The following is an 18,084-nucleotide window of genomic DNA, read 5'->3' on the forward strand; positions in this document are numbered from 1 at the left end:
AGGAGGGAGAACCTTCCGTCACACGGTGGCGCGCGCGAGCCTCCTACAGCAGGGGCTGCCACAGCTCCCACCTGCTCTTTATTCCGACCCCACCCTCGCCGGCCGCGGAAAGCCTCTCCTGCCCTAGCGGGCGCGGGCTAGGAAGCACGATTGCGTGGAGACCCTGGTGGCAGTCGAGCTGCAGCAGCGTCTAGCACGCGGGGGAGGCGCCGCAGGCGTCCCTCGCTTCAGGCTCCTCCTCCTGTCGGTCCCCACCCTTCACCACTCCTTGGCTCAGATCAGCAAATCCGAAGCTTCCCTGAGCAGCCCAGAAGCAGCTGCAGGCGCAACGAAGGGGCCGGAGGAGCGCAGCCCGACGGCCGCGCAGAGCCCTTGGGCAGCCGCGGCGGGCGCGCGTCGGAGCAGCCGGGAGGGCGTCGGGGAGCCTGCGAGCGCCGAGCGGCTGGAGAGGGGAGGAGCCCGCGACTGCATCGGGGAAGGGGAGAAAAGTGCGTGTGCCGGCGTGAGAGTGTGTCTGGGCCCAATCTCGGATCAAGGCGCACGACAAGGAAGGGGCTTTGAGGGCGAAGGCCCCCAGGCCTCCGCGCGCCGGACCCCCACGGTTTTGCCGCGTTGGCTCCGGCTCCCTGGCGTCCAGCACTATGGACTTGCGCGGAGTTGGAACCGGCCGGGGCAGCCGCCAGTCTGCCCGGCGCTGGGGATTCGCGGGTGCGCGCGCGGGGATGGCGAGGTAGGATGGCTGCCCTGCGCGACCCCCGCCGCGCCCTCGCAGCGGCCCCCGGGCGGTGCCGGTGACTCCGGAGCGCACAGGCTGTGGGCGGAGGCGGCCCCGCGCCCCGGCGAGTCGCTTTGCCTCTTCCACCCACTCTCACCCGCCCCCGCGTGGATACCATGTCTAAGGCGGCCGGAGGCGCGGCGGCGGCGGCGGCGGCTGAAAGTTGTCCCCCAACCCCGGTCGGCGCGGGCGCGGCTGCAGCCGTGGAGGATCTGTCCAAAGTGACGGACGAGGAGCTGCTGCAGTGGAGCAAGGAAGAGTTGATCCGCAGCCTCCGGCGCGCCGAGGCCGAGAAGGTGAGCGCGATGCTGGATCACAGCAACCTCATCCGCGAAGTGAACCGCCGCCTGCAGCTGCACCTCGGCGAGATCCGCGGGCTCAAGGTGAGGCGGCCCGGGCCGGGCTCAGCGGGCGGGGCGGGGCCCGCAAACTTTCCTTCCCTCCCTCAACAGGTGATCCTCTTCCATATCCTAGGCAGCACCGGTCGGCCCTATCCTCAGCCCTTCGCGAAGTTGTACAAACTTTGGAGGCTTCTAGCTCTCTCGGGGTTCTCTGGAGAGAGGATGGGGAGGGAGATGGCTGACCTTCAGTTTCATAGAGAACCTGACCGTCAGCTTAAGGGCAGCCAGGAAAGGAGGCAAGAGAGGGCCCGGGGGAGCTTTGTTTTCGGGGGTCGGGGATAAGGCTGCTCTAGCGCCACCAGCTTTCCGGTGAGTAGAGGGCACAGAAAGGGCGTCCCTGCCAAGGAAAGGGCCCGAGCGGCGCCCGGAGAGAAATAGCAGATGCTACCCTTGGAGCCGGTGTGTGTCACCTGGTGTAGAGGAGCTTCAAGGATTTCGCTAGCTCCTGTGCTTTCTTTTGCCTTCCTTTGGCTGGCGTCCCCTGGGATTGCATAGAGTCTGATTTTAATTTTCTCCAGAATGGGAGGTGGAATTGGGTGGGGCGGCAAGGGACCCAGTGTGGCAGGCATAGGGTTTAGCAAGGATGCCCCAAAGTGTCGATCAGTGATGAATTCTATTTTGGCTGTCGCTCTGCTGTTAGCAAAAGGGGAGACCCCCTAACCCCACTAACTTTCTTTTCTCCTTGGAGAGCTCTATGTGTCCGCAGTGTGCCTGGCCCCAGCAGACCCGGAGGCCGGGAACCGCCCTGCTGGCCCGCATACACTGCAAACTTCCTCTCCACAAGCTCGAAGGGTGCCTTTCGGTATTCCTTCCTCTCATTGTTCTGGTTTTGTTTATAGGAAGCCAGACACAAACGAAATACCTGCGGGGACCTTAGGGAGCAAATTCCCGCAGGCACAAACTGTTCTGGTCCTTTTCTACTCCCACCCTACTTCTTCAGCAGTAGACTCTGTTCCTTAATTGCCTCAGGGCTCTCCTTCTGGGATTCTGGGATGGGGAGGACTGGCTATGCGAGATGCCCGGACTCACCCGCGCACTGCAGCGCGCTAAGTGGAAACGGCCCTCCCCTATCCCAAAGCGCTGTCACGTGGTCCCTCGAGTCGGTTCCACCAAGAAGAGCCCACAGAAAGCCCTCCCCCCCAGCCTTGATCTCTCCTTTATTTTAATTCATTATTGTGGGATATTTATTAAGTACTGGGCTGTTTGGGGTATAGAGGCAGGCTGGAATAGAGGAAGATGATTTTAGAAGTGGATCTGAGTCTAGAAATCTTATCTGCCAGGAAGGTGAGCTTGAGTAATTTGTCAGGACCTTATTTTATTACCAGTATGATGCACATGATAATTGCTAGGGTGTTGTGAAGATAAATTAATGATGTAGGGCAAGGTTTAGTACTGTACTTGACTACAAAATATAATGGTTATTCTCACAAGCTGAAGACAAATAACTGTATAGCCTGGATTTCTTAGGTAAAACTGGACAATAGTATTAGTTTTTCAACCTCGAGTATAATCTTCTTAAATGGTTTAAACAATACTGTGACTGGTAAGAGTTTAACTAATTTCCTAAAGGTTTTAATAACATAGAGAATCAGCACAATAAATCAGATTCTTGGACGTTCTTTCATGTTGCTGCAGGCTGTGTGTGAAGATCTCTGTGTGAGCCAGTGCTGTGCTTCTCTGTGGCCAGGTACCTGGTTTTCACCCTCAGGGCATCATTTAGAAACTAGTGTTGGGCCACTTAGAGCAGTTACACCCCTAGTAGTGAAGTCTCTGTGGTCTGAATTCCTCAGCTGGTGTTAAGACTTCCTAGCCTACACCTTATCAAGTTCAGAAATGATGACAGCTGGTTACTTTCTGTCCCAGGCTCTACTTCAGTCTGCACCATCCCTGGGTAGCTTCAAGGTGGCACAAGGCCTGAGGGGCTTTAAGGCTCTGCTGAGAGACCAACATTCTCCCTTTTCTTAGTCATTTTAGCACAGAGCTTCCTGGACACCATAGTGATCCAAATATGTGGTTGACTAAGGAATGGTATATTTATTTATTTGGCTTTATTGGACGATAGAGGTGTTACTTTTGCCCTCGGGTGATTTGGCACTCTGAATTGACTGCAAATGTAGGGTAGGGAAGGATATACTTTAAAATGCCCTTTGCTGTGATCCGACTTTGAAATTGCATCCAAATGTTTTTAAGGCTAGTAGGTGGAACTGTGGCTGTATGGTTTGGTTACATTGGGCAAACTGTTAACCTCTCTAAGATTTGGTTTTTCATTGGCTCAGTGGGAATTTTAATTTCAATTCTAAGTAAGGTTTTATGAGTGTTAAATGATACATAGATACAGAATCCTCAGGAAGGTTAGATAGATTTCTCAAGGTCACATGGATGTAATATGTACAAAATAGGCTTTCTTGTCTTTTAGCTAGTTGATATTCTTTATTTAGAATGTGTGGATCCAAAGGGATGGAGAAAGGGTACTTTCATTTAGGGTGCTAATGTCATAAGGTACTGGAGTCTTAGACAGTTGCTGTGACCCAGAATGCTGGTGGGGGCTGGTTTGGCAACAAAATCTCTGTAGATTTATTATCTGCATTGAATTAATTATCTAGTCACTCCCAAACCCTCTCACCCATTCTGCAATGAAGAAAAAAAAAAAAAAAAGAATTAGAACAGTTGTTCTACACTGATATGGTTCTTGTTATTCTGTAGTCACAAGATTGAAGTTGTGGGTAGTAGTTTGTAAAATGGACAGAAGGCCATGTTAGATATTTAGATAAAATCTGGTGGCCTATGGTGAGGTTAAAAGAGCGCTTAGTGGTTCAGTCCAGTTCTTATTGTGGCAAATTTGAAGAAGGTGCCTCACAAGGTGCTTAGCCATTCATCAAAGGGTGAAGGGAATAGCTTTAAATTGGAAAGTAAATAATATTCTCAAGAAAATTAAAAATAGGAAGAAGGACTGAAGGAAGAAAGTTGAACAGGCCTCTCATTCTGGGCACCTACCAGTATGGAATGCTGTGAAGGCTCTGCTCACTTCCTCAGCTCCACGGAGCCCATAACGCCACCAGTCTTGTTTGTGTTTTTGGAGAAATCAGGACTAACATTTGAGAGTCAAAAGAAAATATTTCAAATGGAAATTCATTCAGATGAAGAAGAACATGATTTTTTTTTCTATCTAATTCCAGGCTTAAATTGATTGTTGAGTATATTTTGAAGCTTAGATTAATTTGGCTTAATATTATTTTCTCTGAATAGTTACAGCTTCCAATTGCCCCTAAGGCAGAAGCATCAAGGGATAATTTATCCTCTTATTACTGTAGGTTCCAACATAGCAAGGGCTTGCTGAAAATAATAATAGAAATTCTTTCCCAGGAGCTACATCTGAAACCTGTTTTGGGCACAAGTCTTGGGCTTTAAAGGATTGATCAGTCCATAAACACTATCTTATGTGTCTACTGTATAAAAGGTACCCTGGCAGGTATGTTGCCTATGCAAAGAAAGACATTAGACATCTGCCTTCCATAAGCTAAGATACCTGTATGAGAAAAGAAGAAAAATCATGATGCCCAGTGAATGCTGAAATGTGTTACAGGCATTAAGCAGCAAGTGGGAAAGTTAACTCATTCATTTATGGGGTGTGATCTTATGCATATTTGTGGTTAATGTTCTGGTGCCTAGAGAGACTGCTCGGGGGAAATCTCTCATTTTAGGTTCAATTCATATGGGTAAGAAGGGGATATTTTCTAGCTGGAATGAACAGCCATAATTAAGGCTCCTAATTTGTCCACAGAGAGTCAAAGGTAGAAATGTAGGAGAGTGTTTTTCAGGTGTGGCAGAGGGTTTATTCATTTTATCCTACCAAAAAGGAGCTGCTACAGGTTGGTCAACAGAAGGGATGATCCATGCAGGGATCTCCTTTGAAGATCATTATGGCTGAGGGGTGTTTGGATTAGAGCAGGCAAGAGAAGACAGATGGGCAGACAAAGCAGAGAAGCCAGGTGGGAGGCCGTTGGTCAAGGTCAAGCCTGAAGTCATAAAACAGCCCAGAAAAGCAAAGGAGGAAGTGGGCATTAGAAACAAAGAAACAGAGTTGTTGGTAATGCCAAGAGTTGGAATTGGAGTCAAATGAAAACTAATTTCACAGGCCTTGAAATTCTTTTACACCTGAGGGTTTGTGACTCAGGAAATAAAGGATATCATGGGTAGATGTTCTAAAGTTTGTTCTCTAATCAGTCTCAGAGGATGTGATGTGTTGGGATTAACTCAAGTTTAACAAAAGGAAGTCTATTTTCTGAGTGTCTGTACTTCTAGATTGGAAGATAAAGTTGTTTACAATGAGAGGTTTTAAAATGAAAATGAGAGCCTTTGTAAAGCAGGGCCAGTCATATGTACAACCCCACAGCTAACCCAGTTTCATCTCTAAACATGGTGTTTCTTTTACTGTATGTGTGAATGGAGAATCAGTGGAAGTGTCACAATACATTTTAAAATTCTCTAGTTTCAGGTGCCTACAGTGAGAGTGCTATGGTCTAGCTACATAGGGGAACAGAGTGGCTGAGCTTTGTATTCTCTTTGGCTTCAGTGAGGATGGAGACTTGAACTAACAGGCAATTGTAAATACACCTGTTACATTGTAATAGGTATAATAGAGGCAAGGAGTGATACAGAGCAGAGGTGTGACCCTTTTGAATGACTTCTATGGAGGAGTAATGCAAAATGAGCACTGGCTGTGTACAAGGGTGGGGAAGGCATTGCAAGTGAGAGAAGGGTTTTCCCCTTGACCTGAACCGAGGCTATAGTTGGGGTCCTCAGCGTGCAATGCTCAGTCTCTCTGCTGCTGTCACTCATCTAAGCCACAGGCATCTCCTCCCTGTCCACTCTTGCAAGCTCCTTACTGGTCATCTAGTCTCCACCTCATCCTGTCTTACGCTGTTTTGTCCTCCTCCCAAACCCAGTCAGTCTCTTTCCCACCCAAAGCTATGTCAGTCCTTCATAAAATGAATCACAACTTGACACTCCTCTAATCTCAGGTCTTCAACACCCCAGAGTCCTTCTCTTGGAGGACCTAGCCCTATACTACTTAGGCTCCAATGGGTCTCAGGCCTCCTTTCTCACCTCATTTCATCCCATTTTTCAGACCTGCTGTGCTTGTCCTACCTCTGCTCTGGATCATCTTCACTTTTATGTTTGTTCCTTCATTGTAGCCAGGTCTTTGCTCAATTTTTTCCCTTCCTTGCAGTGGTACCATTTCTTGAAAAAAAAAATTTTTTTTTTAACTTTCTTTAGTTTTTTACCCCTAGCACTTTTCATTATGTGAATATATACATATACATATACATTTACATATACATATACATGTATATATATTAACTTTTCCATCAGAATGAAAACTGTGGCATGTGATGTTTCTGCTATGTTCTCAGTACATTTCTAGCTGTTGAATTTATTCCTTGTGCATAGCAGATGCTTACTAAATCTCTAAGAATGAGCAGACTGAGTCAGATCACTTGGGGCCTGGTGAGAAGTGAAGTTTAAACTCTATCCTAGGGCAATGAGACACTATTAAAGGATTCTTAATGTGGGCATGACAAGGCGAAATAAATTTTAGAGGTTACTTTCCAGAAACTGGTTTGGAAGTGGGAGATGAGAGAAGGTACCCAGAAAATTCTTATCAAGGGCAGTGGGGTGGGTGGATGTGGTGTTTGCTGAGAAGTACACTTTAGGGAGGGGTGTTTACTGGCAAGAGCTCACGGTAGCTTGCATTCTGTGTGAGATACCTAAGAGACTAAGACACATCTATGGGTACAGTCGGTAGGACTTGCGTGCGGCTACTGAAATGACACTAGAGGGCAATTGTGTGTTTTCTTAGTGGAGGTTTGGGACTCATTCTATGTCATAGGCTGAATAACCGAGTAGTGCTTTGTTGGCACTGCTGAAAAACCTCAGTCATAGGGCTTTTGGATATTTCATAGGTCAAAAGAAGCCGTGTTTTCTGAGGGTGTATAGGGGCGGTGTTTGTTTTCTATGAACTGAGTTTTTATTAATTAACTGGCTGCTCCCTAGATACTGACCGGATGATATTGGACAAGTAAAGTCTTGTGAGATTCAGTTTCCCGTTCTGTAAAATGACAGTAATTTTTGTCTTTTAAATGTTTTGGTGAAACTTAGATGCAATAATAAAGTATTCTGCAGAGAATAAAACTGATACCTACTATTTCAGCATTTATGGGAGAGTTTCTGGAGAGTTGCACACCTTCAGCTTTGCACGCCTTCAGCTCTTTTCTTTTCACCTCTTCCCCCGACATCCCAGAGAACTCAGTTTCAGGCTCTCTTGACCCTGGGTTTCTGAGCATGCACCGCCTCTGAGTTCCTTCCTTGAATGGTTCTCTCTTTTCAGGATATCAACCAGAAACTGCAGGAGGACAACCAGGAACTGAGGGATCTCTGCTGCTTTCTGGATGATGACCGGCAGAAAGGAAAAAGGGTGTCCCGGGAGTGGCAGAGACTAGGCCGCTACACAGCTGGGGTGATGCACAAGGAAGTGGCCTTATACCTGCAGAAGCTCAAGGAACTGGAGGTGAAGCAGGAGGAAGTGGTGAAGGAGAACATGGAGCTCAAGGAACTCTGCGTGCTGCTGGATGAGGAGAAGGGTGCAGGCTGTGCCGGCAGCCGCTGCTCCATCGACAGCCAGGCCAGCCTGTGCCAGCTCACCGCCTCCACGGCACCTTATGTGCGGGATGTGGGAGATGGCAGCAGTACTTCCAGCACTGGCAGCACTGACAGCCCTGACCACCATAAGCACCACACAAGTGGAGGCAGCCCGGAGCATCTCCAGAAGCCACGAGGCGAGGGTAGTCCAGAGCACTCCAAGCATAGGAGTGCCAGCCCTGAACACTTGCAGAAACCCAGAGTCTCTGGGACCTCGGATCACTCAAAAGCCCTCAAAGGACCCACCCCTGAGCACCACAAACCCTTGTGTAAGGGCAGTCCAGAACAACAAAGACATCCACAGCCTGGGAGCAGCCCGGAAACACTGCCTAAGCATGTGCTGAGCGGGAGCCCTGAACATTTCCAGAAGCACAGGCCAGGAGGCAGCCCAGAGCACGCCAGGCCTAGTGGAGGGAGCCCGGAGCATCTTCAGAAACATGCTCTTGGGGGCAGCCTGGAACACCTCCCCAGAGTCAGAGGCACCAGTCCTGAACATCTCAAACAGCATTATGGGGGAAGCCCTGATCACAAACACGTAGGAGGCGGAGGCAGTGGCGGAGGCAGCAGGGAGGGCACCCTCAGACGGCAAGCACAAGAGGAGGCGTCGCCCCATCATCGCAGTGTCTACAGTGGCATGAACGGTGGGTCAGTACGCGCTGCGGAACTGCTTTCCTGAGCAACTGAGCAGAGAGTGCTGAATGATACAGGGCTTTTGAACCATGTTAGAAAGTGCAGGTGCTGGCTGAGCAGTGGTTGAGGAGGAGGGACAGACATTGTCCCTGAAGTCAAAAAGTGTGTTTCTTCCCCTTGATTTGTTTTTATTTTATATATTTATCAGGCAAGTAAGACAGAAGAAGATTGAGGGTGAAGGGTTAAGAGAAGAGAAACAATAATTCCTTGGGGCTCTGACTTGAAATCTATGAGTCCTGGAGATAGGAATAAGACTTTTTCATTCTGAAGTGAAGTATTTTCCTAGTTTATGCTATTTCTTACTAGAGTTAACTTGTGAAATGGGATGCAAGTGGATTTTGAGTCCAGTTAATAGTTTTTTAGAGAGGAATGAATATTTATGGAAACAGTATTAAAAAAGAAATGTGGTGTCCCTTAATAGGCTTCATGACTGGTGTGCTTGACTGCCTATGCACCCCTTTACCTTGGGGACTCCCATTGTCTTGGTGGTAATAGCATGAATTTGTGACTTTTATCTGCATCCAAGATGCTTCCATGGTTGTTTCCTACTCACTCAGAGTCCGTCTACTCTCTCAAGAAAGTCCTTTAAATAGATTCTAAAGAGTTTGTCCTTTTACATTAGAGGAGACATCTTCTGGGTCATTTAAGTGCACCTATTTAAAATGTACAGGTGTGTTTGGTGTTTGGACTCTCCTTTGGTTTCCAAAGCATGATACCTGCTACGTTTGCTGATGCAACACTAAACCTGAGCTTTTAAACTTTTAAAATGAGACTTAATTTTATGCATCTTTGTTCTGAAATCACTTTCAATTCAAGAGAGAAAGAAATAATTTTGGAAAACAAAAACCAAACCAAAATCAAAACAACAATAAAAAACCTTTCACAATTCTTTTATGTTACTTATAGTTGAAGTAAAACTAAAATCCTTGGTTTTATAAACTGTGGGGTTTTTCACTGAAAATATCTATGGGTTTCTCTCTGTATATGAAAGCTTCTTTAGAGCTTTATGTGTAGTCAGCTATGAACAGTGGTGGAGAAGGCTGCCAATTTTAATGACATGAAGTGATAAATTTGCAATATTGTACTGTAAGATTTAGTTGTCGGATTCTATTGCATCCTTAATCCTTTTCTCATATTGCTGAAAATTGACTCTCAGTGCTTGACTTCTAATGCATCCAGTGTTCTTTTAAGTGCAAATGGAAGAGGTGGGGAGGATAGCAAGATGCTTCTTTCTTGGTTGCCTCAGTTGGAAGGGAGCAGGGAGAGCCAGTTTATCTGTTATGTCCAGGTCTCCTGGCTGGCGCCTTTGCCAGGTTGCTTGTACCCATACCCATGCTCCTGAGAGTGGCAAGTAGAAGTGTTCATGTTGCTGTGGGCAGCCTTGGCTGCGTAGGTCCCCACAGGAGGTGAAGGCCATTTGCAAAGATAGGCTGATTGTGTCACTGTCATGAAGTGGGCCATTGACCATGGTGCTTGTCTTCAAGGGTGGTAGTAGGTTAATGGGAAAGGAAAGCTAATGACTTTTCCATTTCTTGATTATTTTTTAATGACCTTGAGTAGTAATGATGTATATACTATTTTAAGGAAACTTCGTTTCTTAAACTAAAAATACTTGGGGCAGGAGGTTCACTTACAATAAATCTTCATTTTATAAAATAGCTCTTTAAAGAACTCTAGTTTATTTTTATTTAAAAATTGTATTATGGATTACCAAATAATAATTTATGAATATTTACTGGCTATGTGATATTTCGATCTATGTATACAGTGTGGCATGCTTAAATCAGACATATCTACCATGTCTCTTACATATCATATTTATGGTGAGACATTTTCAAAGTTTGAGATATATGTGATTAGTGACTATAATTACCTGGTTACACAATAGATCTCAAATCCATTCTGTCTGAAGTTTTGTGTCTCTTGATCAACAACTGCACATTCTTTCCCCTTCTATTATTACCTTACCCTCTAGTAGCCATTATTCTATTCTTTTTCTGTGGGCTAAACTTTACTGGGTACATTACAAGTGAAATCATATGACATTTATCTTCTGTGCTTGATTTTTTTCACTTAACATGATGTCCTCCAGTTTCCTCCATGTTGCTGGAAATGATTGTATTTCCTTTGTTGTTATTACTGAATAGTGTTCTACTTTATATATACCACATTTCTTTTGTCCATTCTTCTAGCCATGGGCAGATTGATCTCATATTTTAGTTATTGTGACAAATGCTGTAATAGGCATGATAATGCAGATATTCACTACTGATTTTAGTTCCTCTGGATTTATAACTCAGAATGAGATTACTTGATCATATCATAATTCCATGTTTAGTTTTCTGAAGAAGCTCCATACCATTTTCCATAATAGTTACACTGTTACATTTTCAGCTACAATGTATAAGAAACTCTCTTTTCTCTGTTCCTCTCCAACATTGATATTCCATCTTCATTAAAGCTACCAAGTGTGAGGTAATATCTCATTATAGTCTTAATTTGCATTTCTATAATGATTAATGATTCTGAATATTTTTCATGTGACTATAGGGATGTGTATATCTATTGAGAAATGTTTCTTCAGGTTCTTTGTCCATTTTAAGTTGATCTACTTTGTTCTTTGGTATTGAATTGAATACTTATTAACCTGGATAATAAACAGATAATCAGCTGTGTGGTTTGCAAATATGTTCTCCATTTCTTCTTCTTCTTTTTTTAAAAATGTATTTAGTACAGGGTTACAGGATCTCACTACATAGATTGGACTTGTAGTGATTGTCCTGTTTTCAGCCTCCCGAGTGCCAGGATTACAGGTGCATGCAACCACACCCAGTTCCAATCTCAATCGCTGCCTTGCCATGCCCAGGAGGTGTGGCTGGCCCAGCACGTGAGGGATCGAACCCCAGCACTTTAGTCCTCTGAGCTATCTGGCCAGCCCTTGTTCTCCAATTCTGTGAGTGTATTTTCAGTTTAGTGACTTTCCCTTGCTGGTTTATGTAATACCACTTTTCTACTTTTGCTTTTATTGCCTATACTTTTTGGATCATAATCATGAAATCATTGTCCAAACCAATGTCATACAACTTTTCTCCTGTGTTTTCTTCCAGTAATTTTACAATTTCAGATTTTATAATTAAATCTTTTTGATGACTTTGGCAATTTGACAATGACTTTTTTTTACTTGGTATAAGGGTCCAGTTTTACTCTTCTGCATGTGGATATTGAGTTTTCCCAACGTTGCTTATTGAAAAGACTGCCCTGCCCTCCATTGTTAGCTCTTGCCACTTTTGTCAAAATCTGTTGACTGAAAATCTCTGAGGCTATTTCTGGATTTTCTATCTTGTTCCATTGATGATTCTGTCTCTTCTAAAGCATACCATGCTGGGGATGTTTTCACAATGTTAATTATTCCATTCCATGAACACAGAATGTCTTTCCATTTATTTGTATTTTTATCAGTTTTAAAAAATAATTTTCAATATACAGGTCCTTTACCACCTTAGTTAAATTTATAACTATTTAATTGTTTCTTGAGACAAGGTATCACTGTGCAGGGTAGACTGGCCTTGAGCTCACTATGTAGCCCAGGCTGGCCCCATACTTGCAGCAGTTTTCCTGCCTCTGTCTTCCGAGTTGCTATAATTAGAAGTGTGCACCACCATGATGCACAACTTTATATCTATTTAATTTTTGGCTGCCATTATAGATAGGATTGTCTTTTTAATTTCCTTTTTTGGATAGTTCATTATAAGTATTTGGAAATGTTAATGATTTTTTATGTTAGTTTAGTATCCTCCAACTTTATAAGGCTATTAGTTTGTCAGGTCTAACAGGTATTTTTGAGTGGAGTGTTAGGGGTTTTCTATACATAAAATCAGGTTATTAGGAAATAGAAACAGTTCACTTCTTCCTTTCCAATTCAAGCTTCATTTTTCTTTATTGCTTTGGTATTAACTTCCATTACTATGTTGAGAAGTATTGAGAATGGTCACTTTAGAGGAAAATGTTTCAATTTCTACTATTGAGAAAGGTGTTGTTTGTGTTTTTCATATTCATGTTCCTTGTATTGAGATATATTTCTCCTATATTTAATGTCAGTAGTTTATTAATTTTATTGAGGAACAGCAATGAGACAGTTTCAAAACCAGTTTCAATAGGTTTTGATAGCAATGAGATAGCAATGAGACAGTTTCAAAACCAGTTTCAAATAGGCCAGTTTCAATAATTAATACATTGCATATTGTTATCTTCTTAGTGGTTATTCACAGTACAGAAAAGTTCAGAAGTGATTTTTTTTTCTTGGCTGGCTCAGGATGCCCTCAGGGCAGGTCTGGTAAGGCTTGAAGATCTGGGGATTGAACCACAGCATCCTGATTGCTTTGTTTAAAGAGTCACTTAAACAACTGGGCTAATGGGCAGGCCCCATAATGTCAGTAGCTTTGATCATGAAAGGATGTTTAACTTTGTCAAATACTTTTTATGCTTATATCAAAATGTTTCTTCTGATGCATGACTTAAGAGGTTTTAACACTTTTAAAATAAGTGATATCACTAGATGAAAATGATGTATTGTGACTTATCACTTGGATTCAGATAAACCTCCTGAGTTAGGCAAAGGTTTCCTGAAATCTAACAACTGAACTTAGTTACAAATTTGATATAACCACTACGTTATAAAGTGACATAGTAGTTCAATTCCTTTTTTTGTGTAAAAATTGTTTGGTTTTAATTTAATCAAATTGAATAGCAAAATATGAAGACTTTTTTATATCTACTTCACGTTTGCTCATTCGTAAGTGGTCTTCTGGTGACAGTTGATACCTTCACCAGAGTGTATTTGCAGTATATTTACATTGCATTTTTATTTCAGTAATTAATTGGAAAATGAAGTGGCACAATGAGATGTTTATGGATCATCAGCCTGTAAACTTGAGCGCTGGTAGTTTGTATTTATCCTGCTGTTACAAATTAACTTTTGATATGGATGGTAAGACATGCTTTTTCATATTTTTAAATCCCCACACAATTTGTTTGCATCATGAGTGTATAAGCAGATAAGAAGCAGGAGCAAAACTAATCCTAAATTGCAGATGAGCTGAGTCATTTCCAGAGCTATTTTATTTGGGATTGATGTGAACTATGAGTGCTTTGGATCAGCACTTGCATGTTTTTACATGCAAAAAGGAGGAAAAGTAGGTGAGAAGAGAGTCTACATTTTGGCAAGATTAAGTAGAGACTAAATATGTATTGGCAGAATATTGTCCTACCTGTAAGAATGCACCTTCCCTCCAAACATGCACACGCAAGTTGGGGAAAAGATTACCATTAGTCAGTCTTCCTTTTCTTAAGTGTCTTTAACTCTTCACTACATTGCCTACATTGACCCTTTAACTCTCTACTTGTCAGAGACAACTGTCTACTTGTCCTTTCAGTTAGACATTCTGTGGATGATATAGTTGAACTTGAAGTCCAAAAATTTCCTGTAAACTTTAGCTTAATTTCTTATGAGAATGCAAAGATGAACTCTAGGTATTTTTTTCTATATTAAAACTAAGCCTGAAAAAAAACCCCAAAAACTAAACCTGTGTAATCATTTCTTAATATGTGACTGATTAAAAAACACCAACAAAAAACATACACGCAAACCACATGAAAAGCTTATGATATATTTCTTTAGAAGTTATACAGCTGCTTTCTAGTTTGTAAAGAGTTCCATTTTCAAATAAGCAGATTCAACATTTGTCACTTCTAGACGTGAAGGCGTTTGCCCATTTAAGTTGCTTGCTGGATTCTAGATGTAATAAATTAAGTGTCTGTAAAGGCATAAACTAGTTTTATAAGAGCACAAACTGACAGCATCAGCTACTAAGAATAGGGTTCTCGTTTACCTGATTGCAGTGAAATTCAAGGTCAAACTGAACCTTTTTAGGAGGTTAAAATATTTTTCTTTCCTCAGTGAAACTAAAGAATTTTGCTTCCAGATAACAGTTGACAAAATGGCAAATAGCTATTGCGGCTTATATCATAAATGTGTTGGATGATTCAGGTTTTTTTAATAATAACTCTATTTGTTAATTTTTCAATGATAATTCAAAAGACCACAAGCAATTCTAAGCAATTCACCCACTGGGTATTCTGAATCCAGACAAAGTAGTAAAATTGTTCAGTTTTTTAATTCCAAAGGTACATATTGCTAATTACCAGCAAATGAGAAGGCACAAGAAAAAGAAATACTTTCTATTATTCTTTTATTTTTTTACTCTTTAATGTATTGTTTATCATATATTTCCTAAGAATAAGACAATTCCTTCATTATCCTAGTTAGTCTGATACCTTTTGGTTTTTTTGAGCACATTCTAGTAAACGATGACTTTGTGTTGTCCTTCAGTATCACCCTAGCCAGTGGTAATCTGTGTGAGGAAATTATTCAGTTATGTTGTAGAAGGTCTGCTTAGAGCTGTTATGGCCTTATTGTTTGGAAAGCCATGTTTTAAGTTTTCTTGAATGCTTCTTAGTGCTCTTTTGCCTTGTTTTGCCAGAGTACTTCTAGAAGCAGATCAGGCTGTTTTATCCAACTAGTCTTTGGATTATGGGTTGAAAATTTATCTTTTCTTTGTGTTTGAGATGGTTTGGTTAATTCTGGGGAAACTTTGACATGCATGATTTAATATTGCTTTAGTTCTTAAAGATATCACATTCAGATGAAAAATAAAACACATGGGTTCCTAACCCATTTACTGTAAGTGTTACTGGTTGTATGTAGATCATGTAAACCCTGCAATGCTGAAGTATATGTTATGCAAAAGGATGTAGTATTTCAAATCTCTCACTTTATTGGTATTTCCCAGAGTTTTAATAGTGCTCCTTGCTTTCTGTTCAGACTGTTAGTGAGTATAGGAAAACTATTGATAATGCAAGGTGGCCCTGTCTATGAGTAGTAAGGTAACCTGTCTGTGGAAAAACTCAGCAGAACTTCTACTAGGTGAAGTTGCCTTTGAATTAAGTAGTGGTGTGAAATATAGCATGAATGATTAGTCTCATAAATATTTTATTTTGCTTAGAAAAGTCAAACATCACCTATAAATGTACTTGGACAATATAAATCAAATGTTACTTGGAAGAAAAATTTTCAACAGTTACAATTATGGAATAACAATGGATTTTAATTGAGATCCTCTGAATATGTTCTATTCTGTGAATTAACACATACATAGTTAAAGGAATAGATTTCTGCAAGCTTCACTATGGCAATTTGGTAACCATAGTTACATTTTGCTAGGGCATCAACTTAAGTTTTGAAAAATAGAATCAATTTATTACATTATGCTTATATTGCAAAGCATATTGCATTGATCATAAGAAAACATTTTGATTTATTGATACATAAAAGTTAATATGTGTAATTAGCCTATTTAAGAAAATTATAAACTAACTCAGTGGTTGGTTATTGAAAAAAACTAGATGACTTAGAAATGTATTATCTAATATAAGGTTTTCAGCTGCACCGGTAATAATAGCACAAAGCTATAAATGTTTTTTTGATTCTAGTGGCTTGTTTCAGTTTAGTATTTTCCCTAAGTAGATTATCAATGTGATATTTGTATAGGTTAAAATAACTAATATTGCATCTGAACAATACCAAACTTTAAATTAATTCTGTTTAGTGAAACAAACATTCAAATGCATCTGACATTCAGCCGTCTATGGTAGCTCTTGTCATGAAGTTAATCAAGAATTTCTTTCACTTTTATGATCCCAATCTGTAGACACAATTAAAATCAATTAAGTGCTTATATGTTCTAATTCACTGAAACTTTTCAAGATGTATAATCAAAACAATGTGATCATTGAATTAGTGATACATTTATATTTCTGTGTAACGGAAACAATTTACAGTGAACCATGAGGAAGTAAAAATCTTTCCACTTCATTAGGCTACAACTTTTTACAAGTGTCAAATGAGTACAGATGCGTCAATATGTATCCACAGGGGCATGAATAAATGAATACAATACAGATACAAAACATTTAGGGCTATCTGTTTTCTCCTAGTAATGATGCATTATTCTGGAGGGATGGGTTTAGGGGGTCATAATCAAGTTTCCTTGGTCAGAAATAACAATGTGATGCCAAATTTTGCCAAAAAGTAATTAAATAATGATGATATTTTACTTGTGTAGCACTGCTGAACCAATGTGGGGAAATGATTAAAATAAATTTACCAGACTATTATGATATAAAGCTCTAAAACTCCTCAAATTTTATCTGCTTTTTTCTGATTATTAAAGGGATGTCCAAATTACATGTCCCTGGGTAGATAACCTCCTCCTCATATCTCCTTAAAAATACAGCCACAATGCTGTCAGCTGAGCTGCTGCTTCTTTTTTTTTTAACTTCATGTATTTAGTATGGGCTCTATAGGGTCTTACTATACAGATCAGACTGGTAGTGATCCTCCTGTTTTCAGCCTCCCAAGCGTTGGGATTACAGGCGTGCGCCACCACGCCCAGTCTCATTTGCCATCTGAAGGTGCCCTGTGTGCAGGGCTGGCACAGCATGAACTTCTTGATGTCTTTAGAAAGTCTAACTCATCTTATTTTAAATGTTCTTTTCTGGTATTTCTAATGACCTATCATAGATTAGGAAAGTGGGTAACTACACTGCCTAGAAGTGTTTATTAAAAAAAGAATAAATTGTCTTAAGGTGTCCTTCTGTATATAAAGTACATAGGCCATGTGTGCATGGTTCTTCTGTGAGTATTTCAGCTTTTTAAGGTTTATTTGTCCTTCTTTTATAGGTCTTGCTGTACTTCTAACTGTTGAGGTATTTTATAATATTATAAGCACCAAGATTTTAATTCTTGGCTAGTTTGATATAACCAAGCTGCCTTTACTAGTATTTTAATGCATAATTTTTATGGCAAACAAAATGGCCATATTTGAAAGATTATTTTGTATTTTATTTTGAGAAATACTAAGAATACTTTCATGTTCTAAAATGGGCCAATTTTCAAGAGAGCTAGGAAATTTGAAACTCAGTATCAAGAATAGACCATGGGATACTTGAGAATACAGACGTGAAATCTCAGCTTTCTAAGAGTCTTTAATCTGCAAGAGAGTGAGATCGAGTTACTGCTGTGCCTGACATAAATTGCTTTTGCTTTAAAGTGCTATTCAAGTGTTTCCAATAGAAAGAACTGCTGCTCTTTTGAGGCAGAGGGTCCTTAAGCAGAAGAGAGTCCTAAGAGGCATTTAGAACAGGCAAGATGGCAGGGGAGAAGCAGGTTGCGTCATTGTCCTTATAAAGGCAATACTGGTTTCTCCTTCCTAAGATAAAAGGTAATAATGGTGGCATTCAGGTGTGGCTGTTCATGTATAGAGTTCCCATAACAAAGAGTTATGAACTTCCTATTTTTTGTATCCTCATGGCAGAGTACAAGTTTTGAAATTGTATCCTGGTCCTCAGTTAAAACTAGGCATAGTTTCAATTGCTGGATAAATGAAACTCAGGAATAATATT

The 18,084-nt window shown here is 41.3% G+C and overlaps 1 protein-coding gene across 6 annotated transcripts in view; it reads left to right on the forward strand.

Moving 5' to 3' along the window:
- The first annotated feature begins 215 nt into the window (after nucleotides 1-215).
- Nucleotides 216-18,084, forward strand: part of Ccdc85a (coiled-coil domain containing 85A) — a 205,367-nt gene continuing 187,498 nt past the window's right edge. For 2 of the 6 annotated variants that reach the window (XM_023716525.1, XM_023716528.1), the window contains exons 1-2: nucleotides 216-1,158; nucleotides 7,565-8,516. In XM_023716525.1, the coding sequence (XP_023572293.1) occupies nucleotides 892-1,158; nucleotides 7,565-8,516 (1,219 nt within the window). In that variant the 5' untranslated portion in view covers nucleotides 216-891. The remainder of the gene's footprint in view (nucleotides 1,159-7,564; nucleotides 8,517-18,084) is intronic. The other 4 variants (XM_004632441.3, XM_023716526.1, XM_004632442.2 and 1 more) reach the window with 4 other exon arrangements.

Source organism: Octodon degus, unplaced genomic scaffold, assembly GCF_000260255.1.
Source record: "Octodon degus isolate 3935 unplaced genomic scaffold, OctDeg1.0 scaffold00048, whole genome shotgun sequence".
Classification (NCBI taxonomy): Eukaryota; Metazoa; Chordata; class Mammalia; order Rodentia; family Octodontidae; genus Octodon; species Octodon degus.